Below are 16,253 nucleotides of genomic sequence, written 5' to 3'. Positions count from 1 at the left end.
TTGTTGGTCACCCTTTTTAACCAGTGCGTCAACGTTTGGTGTCAGTTTGGTTGTGGCAATTCTCAGAACAGATCTGAGGTGTTCATCAGTTAGCTGGGATCTTACACGGCATTTTTTTATCGCATTAATGCATATTTTATCGTGCACTTAATTATTAAGCAGTCATTTTCAACACAGTGTTTTTAGTGTAAAGGTTAATGACTGTGGTCTTTTTAGCAGGTTGATTCTTTGACCGGATCATACAAATATTTGACTGTCACATCTAACATTATCAGAGTTCTGCTCTGTAATGTCTTTCCTTGTCTCTCCCCCTGTGTCACGGTGTGGGTACATCTCACTGGAGTCAGGAAACGTATCAGAATGCCCTTATTTTATTGGCTAAACTGCATCACGTGACGTGATTTACAACGCATTGGTCGGTGTTTTTCCTGCACCGCTGAACAAGTGCCGTAAATGCTGGAAAGGAGCATGAATAACTCCGCTGCATAAAGCAAAGTCCCGCGACCCACTGAAAACGGGTCCGCGACGAACCACCAGTTGAGAATCACTGGTCTACAGGATCGTGACGAGCGGTGAACAGCTGTTTGTGTGGCGTGTCTTACGTCTCTTCCTGTTTCCTTCACCTACATTCCCCTGGGCCCTAAGCCCCTCCAAGTACCACTTCTTATCACCTCTTTGCACCAATGTACATTTATAACAAATACCACACATATTACACGGTAATCAGCGTTGCATATGTGTCAAACTCTATCGGTGCATCTCCGGTTCTTTAATATAACGTAAGTGGCGCGACGAGCCTGTCCCAGCAGACTGTTGTGCTAGCAAGCAGGCTCGCTCGCGAGCTGTACCCAGCATGCAGTTCGGCGGTGAACTTTTATAAATGTACAATTATTAGTGTTACAAATTGTTTATGTGTCACAGACTGTTGTGTGCTGTGGTGTTTTTCTCTGTTAAAGAGCGTTAGTTGTGGCTGTTAATTGTTGTGTTATAAAGTTATGACCATGACTAGGGTTCCCTCAATACATATATGAGAACTAACGCTGACCACTATTGGCAAAGAATACATATAGCTGCCTGTTGAAAGCAGACAGCAGTTGTTTTGGATATGCACCGGTATAATGGTGTGTGACGAATTCATATCATACGGGAAATTAAAACCGTATACTTCCCAGCCCTATTCTTTATTATAGTATGGACAATTTTGTACCAATATTTGGCGGGCCTGATTAAAACGCCCAACGGGCCGTAGTTTGCCCATGCCTGCTTTAGAAGAAAGCGCTGTCGCTTTAAGAGAGTTTTTAGAGAACGTGATGCAGGCTGAAGACAAAATGTGCTTGTGCTTGGGGTTTGTCAATAAAAGTTACAAAACGAAGATGGACGTGTTGTTGGACAGTTCATCCTGAAAATTAAGTTCCCACACTGTACAACAAAACTGCCATCGATTACGGTCCGAGGGAACGTGTTTTCTCCTCAATTAGGTTTGTATTTGATGTATCACAAATACTTTGAATCAAAGCCTGCAAGTCTGCAAATGGAGGCGGCTGGTTTGGATGGATGGCTCAAACATGCCACTTTCACCAAAGAGACTGTTGCTGCTGCTTTGTGAGAAACCAAAAGTAACATATTTATTTTAACCCAAAACAGGATCCATTACTAAAGCTAACCAAGTGGTTCTGTTGCCTGAACGTAAATGTAATTTAGAAAACAGTTTATTTTTAATTATTTGTAATTTATTTGATTTAGTTAATAGGGATAGTACACTTTAATCAACATTTAATTTTCCACCTCAATGTTTAGTTAGCTAAAGAGCTAATTGTCCCTGTCCAGGTTACTACAAATTAGAGGCCTAATATTTTACAAGGCATTAGTGAGCACTACAGTACAACACAATTCTACACAATATAATAGTAGCAGATATGTAAAAACAACGAGGGTAAGGTCAGTGTCAGAGATGAGGCAATGTAGTTACTCATGGTTTGGTTTGCTTTAATCTATTTTATTAGTTTCTGTTGAAAGGTTAGATCATCTGTGCTCTCATGAGAGCAAGCCTATGTAAAATCTTCAAGTTTAAAAATGGCCAAAGTGCCACAAGCAGTTAAAACACTAACATTGATATATGCACGTAAAACTGTTGGTGTGAAACCAATTTTTTTTTTATGTTTTCCTAATTTACATACAAATATCTTACTTTGGCGACCACGTTGCTCTGCAGTATACCAGAGTAATTAACCTAAGACCCAAGAAAGGAGTTATATAAATGTAGATTGGATGTCTTTGTGAGATGATAAGATAAGATGGTTTATCTATGGGTGTGAGTGCAGATAAAGCCTGAGGTTATCTGCCTCTGCCATAGTCCGATTTGCTTCAGATCAGGTGATGTGCAGTACTCTGGTAATAGAATAGATATCACACAGATTCCAATGTTCAAAACAGTTTGTTGCTACTGAGAGTAAACGGATCACAGGAGAGAAGGTCAAGGAAGCAGGAACTTTCAACCTGCACAAACACAAGTTTAGCTTAGTCTTTGTGTAAATCCTCTGTAATGCTGCTCCTCTGCCTTGCTGTCTTCTGCCTCATTGGCAACTCGTTCTGTGCTGTTATGCCACCGCACGACAGTTCAGGATCTGGGTCCACCAGGAACAAGCTGCTGCTCATCTCCTTCGACGGTTTTCGCTGGGACTATGACAGAGATGTGGACACCCCTAACCTGGATAAGATGGCTCAGGAGGGGGTGAAGGCACAATACGTCACACCACCCTTCCTCACCATCACCAGCCCCTCACATTTTACCCTGCTCACAGGTATTGTAAAAATTATCTCCAGATATTAACCTTGTTGACAATAATGTAAATTCAAATTTTGTATTAACATTTTAAAATTAAACCAGAAAAGGGTGGTTAAAAGGCTATGATACAAAAAGGCTCAGAACGTTAACCCTTTTATAGTGTGTTTTCAGCTCATGAAAGTTAAATGTAAAATTTTAGTCACTAAAAATTGTCTTTTCCAGCATCCACACATCCTTCTAGGACTATAAAAGTCTGTTTGTCAAGATTTTTCAGTCTTGATTAAATTGGTGGATTGACGAACCAACGTAGCCGACCCTTAACCCACATTATAGCTAAAAGTGATGTCGGTATAAATATATGCACATTTACAAATGTAAAAGTGTGCAACAAAAGTGTGTGTTCTCTATAATATAAGAAAGACTAATAGCCTTTCTTATATTATATTTTATTTAGAAACCCAATATTATGCTTTACCATGATACAAACTGTAATCTGTTGTCCCCCAGTGTGCAATCTGTTCACTACTGCAGGACTTGTTGTTCTATTAAATTTTTTCATCTATATTTCCTCTTTTCATTAGGACGTTACATCGAGAATCACGGAGTAATTCACAACATGTGGTTCAACACTACTACTCAGGAGAAGAAGCAGTACTACATGACTCAGTTTGTTGATTCCTACTGGGACAATGGCAGCTTACCCATCTGGATAACAGCCCAAAGACAGGTTCTTTAGATCCATCTAACTTTTTATACCTGCTGCCTAGCTTAACGATTTTCTGTATTTCTGGTTCTTGTATCTATGTGTCAATGAAAGACTTTGGACCTTTGTTCATATAGTGTCTTCTTTTTAGCAGAAAAACACCACAGGTCGCCGGGGAGCGCTTCATCCCAGCATGTCATTCTGTTTCTATGTCAACAATATCTTGACATATCTCAATCAATATATCATCACTCTAACTATCGTTGTTTCAGCAACTATCATCGTCCCTTTGCTTTCTATTATCTAGTTGGGCTACTATCTAGTTGTTTGACATTGTTTTTTCACAATGAGCACCTACCTGAGGATGCTTGTCCTCACTTATTGAAAGGATGAGCTTGTCACCTCTTAATCTGACAGCCGTAACGTTAGAGCAAGGAGGACAATTCATCGGCTACAACACAGCAAAAAAAGCCCATCACTTATCTGCAACAATGTATGCCCAGTCAATCTACTCCCACAAATGGACTTTTCGGCCTTTGTTATGATAGTGACCGTCTAACATATAAAGCTCAGATAGATAAACAGGCCATAAAAAGCTCCTCCTCCATTCTTTACAGTCATGTCTCCAGGCCTTTTTTGAATAGTTCAGAGATTTTCAACTGAAAGGGCTCAGAGCGGGCGTTCAAAAAAGGTGGAGTGCTCGGGAAATAGATGGTGGGTGCAGCGTTTTTTCTCTAGGTGGCCGCATACGGACACATACAATCTCTCCTCATTGGGGACAACAGAAAAAAGATACTGCGCTCAGATAAAAATGCTTCATGGATACAGGCCCTTAAGTTTCATTCTTTGACGAACAGATTTTGAGGAGCTCCTTTTCAGTAGTTGTGTTTTATATTCTTGCAGGGTCTAAAAGCAGGTTCTCTGCATTTCCCTGGCACAGCAGCCACCTACAAAGGAGAGACTGTGAAGGTTAGGCAAGTGGAACCTCGTTTCTATGATTATTCTAACGAGACAGATTGGAGGCTGAACATCGACAAGGTGATTGGAGAGTGGTTCCACCAACAAGACCTGGACTTTGTCTCCTTGTACTTTGGAGAACCAGATTTAACTGGCCACAAATATGGACCAGATTCCCCAGAACGTCGTGAGATGGTCCAGCAAGTGGACCGCACTGTAGGCTACATCCGGGACAAGATCCAAGACCATGGCCTTACTGACCGGCTCAACATTATCATCACTTCTGACCACGGGATGACTACAGTTCTACGGGATGGACTAGTTGAAGAAATCATCCTCTCTAAGATCCCTGGCTTCAGTTTCAGGGATATCAAGTTCCATCTGGTGGATTATGGTCCAGCTGGGATGCTGCTTCCTAAAGAGGGGATGCTGGAGAAGGTCTATCAAGCTCTGAAAGGAAGCCATCCTCATCTCCATGTGTATAAAAAGGAGGAGATGCCAGCCAGACTGCACTACAGTAACCATCCTCGACTCCTGCCCATCATCCTTATCGCTGACCCTGGATATGTAATCAATGGGGTAAGAAAATGCACACATCAGTCATTAAATGTATTGAGACTATAACAAACCTGAATCTTAGAACCACTTCGTCACCAGAGTAGTCCTTAGGATGTATTTAAAAGCTGATTGTGGTATCTACTCTTAAACTAAAAAATCTTCTAAATAGCTTTGAAGGAACTCTGCATTGAAACCCTGGGGAATCATAATGATAGAATGTAAAAATGATGTAGCTCATTACAGGTTAATTGTTTAAATTTTCCACAAGACTTAATTTGCTTGTTTTCTCTCCATGAATAGCTGTTCCCTGTGCAGTTCAATAAAGGAGAGCATGGCTTTGACAATCAAGTGATGGACATGAAGCCTCTCTTCAGGGTGGTGGGGCCTGATTTCCAGAAAAAACTGGTGTCTGGGCCTTTTGAGACAGTTAATGTGTATCCACTGATGTGCCACCTACTGGGGGTAAACCCTGAAATCAACGACGGACACTTGGACAATACCAAACACATGCTGGTCCCTAAGAAAAACAACAGTAAGAAATGTTGTGTTATGTTATACATCTGTCACCATTGTCATCCCTCAGTTCGATACCCGCTCTTCACGGAGACCAGACGTGCAGTGGGGCAATCACACGATGTACCTCTTATTCAGGGAACGGAATTTATCGTCATAACATTTTGTTCCCTTTCAGTTTATTCACTCCGTAAAATATAGTACAAATATAGTATGGGACATACTCATGCCCGACAGAGCAGCCACCGAACCAGAGTCAAACCTCCAGCACTATAGTGCATCATAGACACAGATAGAGTCAACCACTGAAGGGACTGTCACATCCAAATTTAAACGTGAACAAAGGTGTGAAAGCCATAGAGCTATAGGTAAGTCTTAGGCAAATCACATTTGGGAACAGTATGACCTTGGAGCCATCCAAAGTGAACTGGGTGCAAGAGGGATGCACAGACAAAGCAAGGAGGGCACCCAGCTGCCTTGCGGAGGTCAAAGCCAAAAGCAGTGCAGTCTTTTGTGTAAGAAATCTCATATCTACAGACCAAAGATGGGAACTCGAGTCTGCGATTTGGTCTCCAGTTGCACTTAATAATAATAATAATAATAATAATACATTTTATTTTTTATTACGCTTTAAAAGGTACTCAAAGACACTTTACATGGTAAAAACAGAAGTAATTACAATAAAAACCAAATAGATGACATCATAACAGTAAGGAACAACACAAAAAAAAAAGAAAAACAAACATAACTGACTTTACAAGTTAAAAGCAGATTTATATAGGTAAGTTTTAAGTGCAGTTTTGAAAGCGGTGAGTGACAGAGAATGTCTGAGGTGCTGGGGGAGAGACTTCCAGAGGGAGGGGGCAGCAATGGAGAAGGCCCTGTCCCCCCAGGTCCGATGCTTGGACAGAGTAGGGGGGGTAAGGAGGTTGGCGTCGGCGGATCTGAGGTTGCGGTTGGGAGCGTGTCGATGCAGGAGGTCCGAAAGGTATGAAAGGGCGAGGTTATGAAGGGCTTTGTATGTGATGAGAAGAATCCTGAACTGACTGGATTCTTTGCTGTATGGGGAGCCAGTGGAGGTTTTGAAGGACTGGGATGATGTGGTCTCTGGTGGAGTGGGAGAGCAGACGGGCAGCTGAGTTCTGGATGTATTGTAGTTTGTTGATGATTTTGGTGGATGAGCCGTACAGGATGCTGTTGCAGTAGTCCAGTCGAGAGGTGATGAAGACGTGGATGAGTGTTTCAGCGGCTGAGGAGGAGAGGGAGGGGCGGAGACGGGCGATGTTTTTGAGATGTAAGAAGGTGGTTTTTGTGATGTGATTGACGTGGCGTTCAAAGGAGAGAGTTTGATTGAAAATGATGCCAAGGTTACGGACATGTGTGGAGGCAGTAACAGTGGTGCCATCGATGCAGAGAGAGAGAAGTTGTGGTGGGATTTGTTTAATGATTTTGGGCCGATGATGAGGACTTCAGATTTGTCCCTGTTGAGTTTGAGGAAGTTGGCTTGCATCCAGGTTTTTATATCTGTGAGGCAGTTGGTGATGGTGGAGTGGGTGATGGATTTGGTGGAGATGTAGAGCTGGGTGTCGTCAGCATAGCAGTGTAAGTGAGGACCATGGTGGCATATGATGTCGCCAAGGGGGAGCAGGTAGAGGATGAAGAGGAGGGGACCGAGTACTGAACCTTGGGGGACACCTTGAGAGACTGGGGCTGTGTCAGACTTGAATTTGTTGATACTAATGAACTGTTCACGGTCAGAGAGGTATGATTTGAACCAGGAGAGGGCTGTGCCAGTAATGTGGAGGAAGGACTCGAGACGGGAAAGGAGGATGGAGTGGTTGATGGTGTCAAAGGCTGCACTGAGGTCGACCAGTATTAGGATGTTGAGGGAGTGGTCATCAGAGGAGGTCATTGCTGACTTTGATTGGGGCAGTTTCTGTGCTGTGATAAGATCTGAATCCAGATTGAAATGGTTCATACAGTTGGTTCGAGTCCAGGTGGAACTTCACTCACACATTGACTTGAAACTAGACTTGAGCAGGTGAGGGACAGCCACTCGGCGTGGGAGGATCCCCTTGTTGACTGACTAACGGCTTATTACAACCATAAAAAACTGCCCCTCTAGACACACATGCACAGGCTCGAACCCGACAGACAGACCTTGGCTTGGCTTCTTCGTCCTGGAATCCAAGAAGAGGACGGATGATGTCCTGCTTTAATCCAGGTTCTCACAAAAGGCACCGTTCCAACTTTGTTCAAAGGGGGTCGGTTTAGGTCCACAAACAGACCCAACCAGTTGCGGTTCTGGCTGGCTGGGACATTTACGCCAGAATATTGTCTCTCTCACTCACTATTCTTATTTGTGAATACATTTTTTGTAGTTTGAATAATGAATACCGGGTATTAGTAAGCTTTTAAAAGATATTTAGTGACAATTGCAAGTGACAAATAATTTTCTTTTGATTTTAGACACCAAAATGTTGCTATTGAACCTTTCACGGGGTCTGACGTGTCAATCAAGGGTTCTCAGCCTCCGCAACCTCCACTCTCTCACCAGAGAGACCTCGAGACCATGGTCAGGCAGTCTGGAACATGGGTGGCTCTGAGACTCCTGCTATTGTACTTCTGCTATTAATTAGAATGTACATTTTTATGAGGTCTCTAGTGCATAAGGTTGTATCACAGGTATTATAACACAGTTGTTTGCTTTTTAAATGTCTCTCTGTGGTCAGCTGTCGCACTACTTTTATGGGATGTGACTGTGGTTTGCAATTTAGTGGTGTTCCTGTTTGTACTTAGATATCAGTTTCATTTGACTGTTTCATGATTGCTTTTAATGAAGAGCTGCAGACGATAAGGTTTAAAAAACAAGAACACCAAATCATAGCCTTTTATCTGTTAAGCCATGAAAAAACTGTTTGAATTGCCACAGTTACTCAATGCTCAGCTTGCTGTAAGTATATGGCTGGACTCTGTATGGCTGGTCAATATGCAAGAATTGTTTGGGCTTTTTTGTACTTGTGATTCAAACCGGAGATTTCCAATGCCTACTAAAGCATCAGGTGCAACTGTCAGTCACTGTCTATGAAAAAAATACTTTTTTTTCCAGAACCAGGGGTACCCAACATAGCTACTTCCACCTGGCTAACTCCATAATACGCTAAAAGCTCTACATAGAACGTGCCCATTGTTTCCATTTTCCATTTTTGCAAAAAAATGTAAGTCATCAAAATAATTTTATATTATGACTTTACCATTCCTGTAAAATTAGCCTAAAACGCATATCCAAGGCATACCCAGAGTAAATTGAAAGCTGTTCTTGAACCATTTGGAGTACCTACATGGTTTTGGTCTCTTTTGAAAGGTAACACTCTGAAGTTTTTTCAGAATCACTGTAAGTGCTACTGGCATTGAGTAATAGAAGTTTGAACACACTGAAGTAGGATTTTATTTCCGCCTGAATATTTATTTGCAAACAGATGCCTGCAGATGACTATAGCTGGGACTTATTAGCTGGAAAAGACAATGGGACCACAGCATGAAGCCTTACCTAGTCCAAGTTCAAATTTGATAACAATACCACAGAAAATTTATATTTTACACATGTTTTTCTAAGGGTATGTCTAGGCGCTTTACAAAAAAGGCCATTTGGAGATGCTTGGTAACCATGGTCACATACCTAGGCTTAAAATACCTAACTCACTCCTGATCTGAATCTACATCACATGATTGCCTTTTATGTGAAAATAAAGAAATAACAGTTAGTCATTTACAAAACTTTTCCATCTTTTCTGCATTCTACTTTTTTACAGCTCGCTGCCTCACATGTGAGCAGTTCACACAATGAAACACAGAGGGGTGAAGGCACACACACACACCTCCTTATGTAGGTATATACATATATATATCTACTCTATCTATATATATACCTCCGCCAGATCAGCAGTAACACCTAAAGACACACACAGTGAAACAGAGGGGTAATAAAACTTCACACACACAAACACCTCCCTCCCCCCAACAGGTCAGTAGATTCACTGGGGAAAGGTAATCTACAAAATGTGTATTCATAATTCAAACTAAAGCTTATTTATGTCGAAATACAATAATTTATAAGTTATTTCACCATTATTCACTTTCCTAAAGTCTCCAAAACTCTCAAAAACCACACTTTGCATTTTACGCACGGACGCAGACAGCAGACTCGCTGTTACGCAGTTACTTCCGTGTTGTGGCTTTAAATCTAACCACTGAAGCAGTATATCGTCGTTTTTGAAATGTCATTGGCTATACGAAGAGTCGGTTATCAGAACGATCGGTTGTAATTGGCTCAGTCTTTACACGAAAGAAGAGGGGCAGGCACTTTCCTTCAACGCGGACTCTCGTTGGCTATTGTAGGCTGTGGACAGGAGACGGAAGCTCCTATTGGGTCAAGTGAGGAGTCAATCGAAAGGTCAGAGGGCAGCCGCCATTTTGAGAGCCAGATATCAGCAATGTTTACATGCAAACTAGAGTTAGGACAGAAAATACATAAATAATTAGGCATATCTACCGGCTAATTTGAAATGATGCAACAGCAGTCCGTGGCTATTTATTGACTTAATAATGTGTTTTGGACTAAATATTTTACTGGATTGGATCGTCTGAACCTTTGTCAATGTAACAAGACCGTATTTGTCTGAATATTATCGATGGGTGGATTACTATGAGGCTTTATTGGTGAGTTGCCTCGATTTTGTAAATGTTTGTTTGTTGGTTGGTGGTCTGACAGAGGCGTTGATTGTACCTGCTGTTGTGATTGTATCTTGAAATGGTTTGCATCAATCGAATCACAACAATCTTAGCTTTCCAAAGATATGTCGCATCAGTACCTACCTATACAAAGCAGTTGTGTACATAACACAGATGTACACTTAACACTCGGAGTGTTAACAGGGATAAATTGATAAGGAACAGATGATGGCCATATGATGGACTTTTGACTTGACCTGACAGAAAACCACACTGTCATCACCACTCTTAGATTCAGAGAACAGATAATGTGGCAATATACTGTACAACACAAGATAACCAACAATACAGAAGGTTAGTGTAAATAACGTTGTCTAGATAAGAGATACCCTGAAACACATCCATAAATCCAACTTTCTACTAACATTAGTGATAAAAGCATCATCCTCTCTGTGAGTGTCCCTTTCTGTGTTGTTTTTTCTGTATAGTTATCTCTCTCTTCTAATATGTTTCTGTCTGTCTGCAGATCCAGAAATAAATGTCCAGTTACAAGTGGTCGTCGGCCTATCAGCAGTGATTGGGTTTCTGGTACTGGTGTTCACAGTGACCACTTCCTATGCTTGGTTCAAAAGGAGCAGAACAGAAAGGAGGTAACAGGCTGTAATCATGTTATAACCATTAATTATAATTTGTGTGTTGCCCTCTCCTGGCCAAGTCACTCTTATCCATGACTGCTATGCAACTTGACAATGTAAATTCAACATGTCAGTCTGATTTTATACATATGTGGGATTTAGAATTATAAATATATTAATAATAGAATACCATCCAGATCAATATTACACTCTTGTCAAAGATTGATGTTCCTTCATCCTATAACAAAAGGTGGAGACGATACAGTTTTATGTATTCATTCCAAATTTTGTTCTTTCTCACTTGACCTCTCTGTGGTCTTTTCTCTCTTTCTTCAGTTGCAAACCAAAACATGCTGCTGGTGAAGAAGATAAAGACGTGAGGCAAAGCCGTTTTTGAGATTCAGATTGATGTTTTGGAAAAAAAAACACTATTCTCCTAGTTAAAGGAATCATTTTCCATTAATTAAAAAAAATGTAAATACCTCTTGACTGAAGGTAACAGTGAATAATTATTGTCATGTCCATGGAGGTAATGACCTGGTTTGTTTGGTGGCTGGAAGCATCTCAATTAGGTATTGACCAAAAAATAAGTACTTGATTTTTTTGTATGGATGTAAGAATTCTTTTACATATTTGAACATTTCACTGTTTTCTCATAAATGACAAAATAAGGCAAATGCATCCCAAGATTGTCACTGAGGATATTTTCATAAATATCACAATACAAATGGAGATTAAATTAAATGTCCTAACATTCCATAAATGTAGACTATTGTGCAGCCTGAGTGCTATATTGTTGACTTTGATTCAGTGTGAATTCTTCATGATGACTTTGTCCTTTCTTTATATCAACTTTGCTTAAAGCTACCAGTAACACCTTCAATTACAGCTAAGTAATGAGGTTATGGTGTGTAAAACCTATTATATCCTCTATTAATAACAGGGAATTGCCTTAAACAAAAATATTTTTGTTGGTTCAGTATTAGTTTCCCTTGTGTGACCAACCAGAAATAAAGTTGTCTTGATGGGAAATATCTTATTCAAGTACCTTATTTCTGTCTCGCATAAAGAAACTGCACCACAGATCTGCTGCCTATAGCTGGATAACAGTGTATGCACATTTACTTCATTTAAATGTATATGTGCTGATATTGGATTATAATACCAGCTCACCATGTTGAAATTGAATGGCGCAGCTGTCCGCTTGGAGTGAAAGCTGTCACAGTCACATGGGCTGAATAAAACATTAATATCGTACTTTGTTGGTGCCAATCTGTTATGGCTGTTTGCACATTCGGCAGTAGTAGGCAGCGACCACGTTTAAAATGTGTGAGAAGAGATTGTTTCAATAGACAGACTGTACAGGCATGTAAGACATGATGTAACATGTGAAAGCATATTTAAAGTAGGATGTAAAAATGAATACAGTGCAAGTCAATAAAATATATATATAATGGAGAATCAACTCTAAGTTGTAATGAATGTTGTTTTCTGCAAAAAGGAAAACAGGCAGTAAGAGACCCTCCCACTGTGCACACTCTACATGCAGCGTGGAAGTGTCAGCGGCCTTGTTCGGTGGGATGGACATATTTGTGTCCTTGACACCCATCCCACGGCGATTTCGAGGTCAAAGCCATGTCTGTTCCTCCGGTTAAATCCTTTGGACAGGCCTGGCTCCCTGTGCAGCTCCTGACGGATTACAATGAATGAATGGTAGCTTGCTCAACAAGATAACATGACTGTCTTGTACCTAGCAAGGTTGTGCTATTCAAAGAAAACATATCCTCTCCCTGTAATATGTAGTCAAATGTTTTGTTGAATGCAATTGTTTGCCTTTTATGTTTTTGCACTATTGACCAAACATTTTTCATGGGATAAAATGAGCAGTTGCTGGCATTCTTTGATTTTCACTTATTGTGCATGTTTATGTGAATGTCATAACATAAGATAAGTTATTTTGACCGCAGTCTTCTAGGTTGGGCATTAGCACCCTCCACTGGCCAAATGTAGGTGAACTTGGCCGGTGGCAGGTGAATTTGATCAACCAACAGTCACATTGGTGAAACAAAGGGGGAATTTAACAAACAATTGAATCGTTCCATGAAAAAGTCAACTCAATCGTCAGGCACCTACGGAGCAGAGGAGTGCAGCTTCTGGGACACTTCTGGCCTGTGTCTGGTGGAAGAATAAGTGAATTACCAACACTGCCATAAAAGCATGATAAATAGTAAATGCATACATACTGTAAATATATTTTACATCATGGGAACAGTTCCATTTCCCTCCAATTTTAAACAGAAAAAAATATTTATGCTGTCCCTTCATCACTCCCCAGGAAAAAATGCTATTATATGTATTGAATATAAGTGTAGTAAATGCAGTAATAAATTAGCACTATGCATTAATATTGACCAAAAATTGCTGCACATACAGTTGCTGCTATTGAAAAACATTCAAACGGGGTGACAGCACAGATTTGTTTATAACTATTGAGAGCTTCATGAACCTCGTGACCATGTGGTGGCCAGATAAAGTGTGTCGCAACTCTCTCTTTCAAAGGGTCTGAGTTGTAGTAATATATATGTAACTCTGTTTTATGTCAAAAATAATAATAATGGGAACTTAAAGGGAATGGCCTCTTGATTTGTGGCAAATGTCTTGTCATGTTATGCCCGTCTCACCTATTGCGGTTTTAAAGGATTCTTCTTATCATATCACTGTATTACACTCAAGGTATACAACTTTGGTTTATGGGTTGATAAGGGCTGACTGATATCTCATATTTAGTACAGACATTGACTAGGGGTGTATCTACTAATATTGCACCATACAATCTCATACTTTCCACAGGGTAATGTCAGCCATACTACTGCAGTAAGACGGGAAGAACAACAACGTCTTCTTTCAGGACATTTTTAGGAGACAAATTCAGCACATCTGAAAAAGTCTAAATAAAGTGGAAACTGTCACAGCTCGGTCACTTCTGTCTAGCTTTTTCCACCTTTCACTCACCTAATCAGTTCATTCAGTGCACCTGCCAGTCACACTCACTTCATCAGCTCATCACTCTCACCTGCTCACTCTGCCTCTTCACTATTTAAACCCCTGCCTCACACACACTCACTGCCAGATCGTTCTCTGTATTTATGCTAAACGTTCCCGCATTCACCCTTGGACTGATTCCCTGTTGCGGACCCTGCCTGTTCTGGACTACCTCGCCTTGCCTCTGCCCTGGTAACTTGCTCAGCCTTTCTGTCCTTGACCACGAGAATCCTGTTGCTGATTCTTCCGGAGAATATTCTGCCTGTCGTGTGTTGAAAATAAAGAACTTAAATCATACCAGTCCTGGTGTTGTCGTACTGCTCCTGGGTCCTAACTACACCCGTTACAGGAAACCATTGGATTTTAAATCCTCAGTCATGGCGTGGCTCTGCCTTGCTGTCCTCTGCCTCATTGCCAGCTCTCCCTGTGCTGCTGCTCCACCAGGAGATGAGCTGCCATCAGTATTCACTGGGTCCACCAGAAACAAGCTGCTGCTCATCTCCTTCGATGGCTTCTGCTGGGACTATGACCGAGATGTTGAAACCCCTAACCTGGATAAGATGGCTAAGGATGGGGTGAAGGCAGCCTATGTTACTCCACCCTTCCTCACCATTACCAGCCCTTCTCACTTCACAATGCTGTCAGGTAAAAGCAACAGTTTTGTGCTTTATATTATAAACGGTGGCCAATCTGCCAAGCCCTTTCAATTGCCTCAGTTTGGTGTGTAAATGCATAATAAGTGATGTCATGCACACATTCTGTATACTCACTGACTGGAGATGCATTGTCTACTGTCGAACAATTATTGAATTATGTAAAAGATAGTTTACATAAAAAAGGAAGGTTTATCTCCAGAATAGTGGGAACAGGCCCCCACTCCTGAAACCAAAGCAGGGATGGGTTCTCACAAACATATTTGGTTTGGGTGAATTTGATTTTGCATGCATTCATTAATAATTTAAGGATTAAATGTAAATTGAATGTGGTGTTCTCAGTGTTGGCTTTAACTCAAGCTGAAGATGGGCATTAGATCCTAACTACTGATCTAATGTCCATGGATGACAGGACCCCCTGATTGCCACTGGGTATTTCGAACACTGTTTACAACACATAATGGCAAAAACTTTCCATGCTGTAACATGAGGTAGTGAGTTGGTTTTGAACGGTTCTAACTTAGTGAGTTGGTCTTTTTTTGGTAGTTTTATATTGCATTCCATCATTTGTCATCAGTCGGAGTCAGACTGTCTGATGTCATCAGGGAGCTTATTGCAGAGGACTGGGGTACGATAGGAAAAGGTCCTGCAGCCTGTTGACTTATTTTGAATTCTATAGCATTCTGAACTGTTTGCAGACTTTAGCACTAGGTCTGACAAAAACACGTTACAATAATAAAGTTTGGGTGAATAAAACGGTATGAGTTAGGATCATGAAGAAGACAGCAAAAACCTAATTTGAGCTATATTGCATAGGTGGAAAAGGGCGATCTTGGTCATTTTTTTTTCATGTGCTGATCAAAAGAGGAAGGAATCATAAGTTCATACATTCATGTATTGTTGGCTGAGAAATCAGACAGTTGAAAGTTAGTTGTTCCTTGATCAAATTGGTTAAGCAGGGCCAAAGACCACCATCTCACTATTATCAGAATTTAGGATAAGGTTATTGTAAACATAAAAGTTCTTTACCCATTTTCTTTCCCTTCCCTCAGGACGTTACGGCGAGAATCACGGTGTAATCCACATGTGGTTCAACACTACCACTCAGGAGAAGAAGCAATACTACATGACTCAGTTTGTTGATTCCTACTGGGACAATGGCAGCTTACCCATCTGGATAACAGCACAGAGACAGGTTCTTTAGATCCATCGTTCTGTTTTCTACATGCTTACTCTGCAACTCTATGTGAGATCACAAGCGCTTTGAGTGGTCGGAAAGACGTTCGGATCGATCGATCCGAACGTTCTGCATTAACGCGTGATAAAATAATTGGCGGCGTTAATTAATGAATGCGTTAACGCAATAATAATGCGTTAACTTGCCCAGCACTAATATATATAAATATATATCTCTATATATCTCTATATATCTCTATATCTCTCTCTCTATATATATATATCTATATATATATCTATCTCTATATCTCTATATCTCTATATATATCTCTATATCTCTATATCTCTATATCTCTATATATATATCTCTATATATATATCTCTATATATATATCTCTATATCTCTATATCTCTATATCTCTATATCTCTATATATATATATCTCTATCTCTCTATCTCTCTATCTCTCTATCTCTCTATCTCTCTATCTCTCTATCTCT

General features: G+C 40.6%; 1 protein-coding gene across 1 annotated transcript; it reads left to right on the top strand.

The window, feature by feature from the left end:
• Positions 1-2,542: 2,542 nt before the first annotated feature.
• Positions 2,543-11,279, top strand: LOC142951248 (ectonucleotide pyrophosphatase/phosphodiesterase family member 7-like). Its single transcript, XM_076092740.1, has 6 exons — positions 2,543-2,801; positions 3,367-3,512; positions 4,392-5,024; positions 5,304-5,535; positions 10,780-10,897; positions 11,219-11,279. Exons 1-6 carry the CDS (start codon positions 2,543-2,545, stop codon positions 11,277-11,279), a joined length of 1,449 nt encoding a protein of 482 aa, XP_075948855.1.
• Positions 11,280-16,253: the final 4,974 nt, after the last annotated feature.

This window comes from Anarhichas minor, unplaced genomic scaffold (assembly GCF_050575085.1).
Source record: "Anarhichas minor isolate MPS153535 unplaced genomic scaffold, ASM5057508v1 ptg000017l, whole genome shotgun sequence".
Lineage (NCBI taxonomy): Eukaryota > Metazoa > Chordata > Actinopteri > Perciformes > Anarhichadidae > Anarhichas > Anarhichas minor.
Note: the sequence above shows the minus strand (reverse complement) of the source record. Positions and strands in the feature narration are given on the sequence as shown.

Excerpts from the sequence above, each read along its gene's own strand:
- LOC142951248 (XM_076092740.1), top strand. The coding sequence starts at position 2,543 with ATGCTGCTCCTCTGCCTTGCTGTCTTCTGCCTCATTGGCAACTCGTTC. Across the intron at positions 5,025-5,303 it reads CTGGATATGTAATCAATGGG|CTGTTCCCTGTGCAGTTCAA; the intron begins GTAAGAAAATGC and ends CTCCATGAATAG. Across the intron at positions 5,536-10,779 it reads GGTCCCTAAGAAAAACAACA|AAATAAATGTCCAGTTACAA; the intron begins GTAAGAAATGTT and ends CTGCAGATCCAG.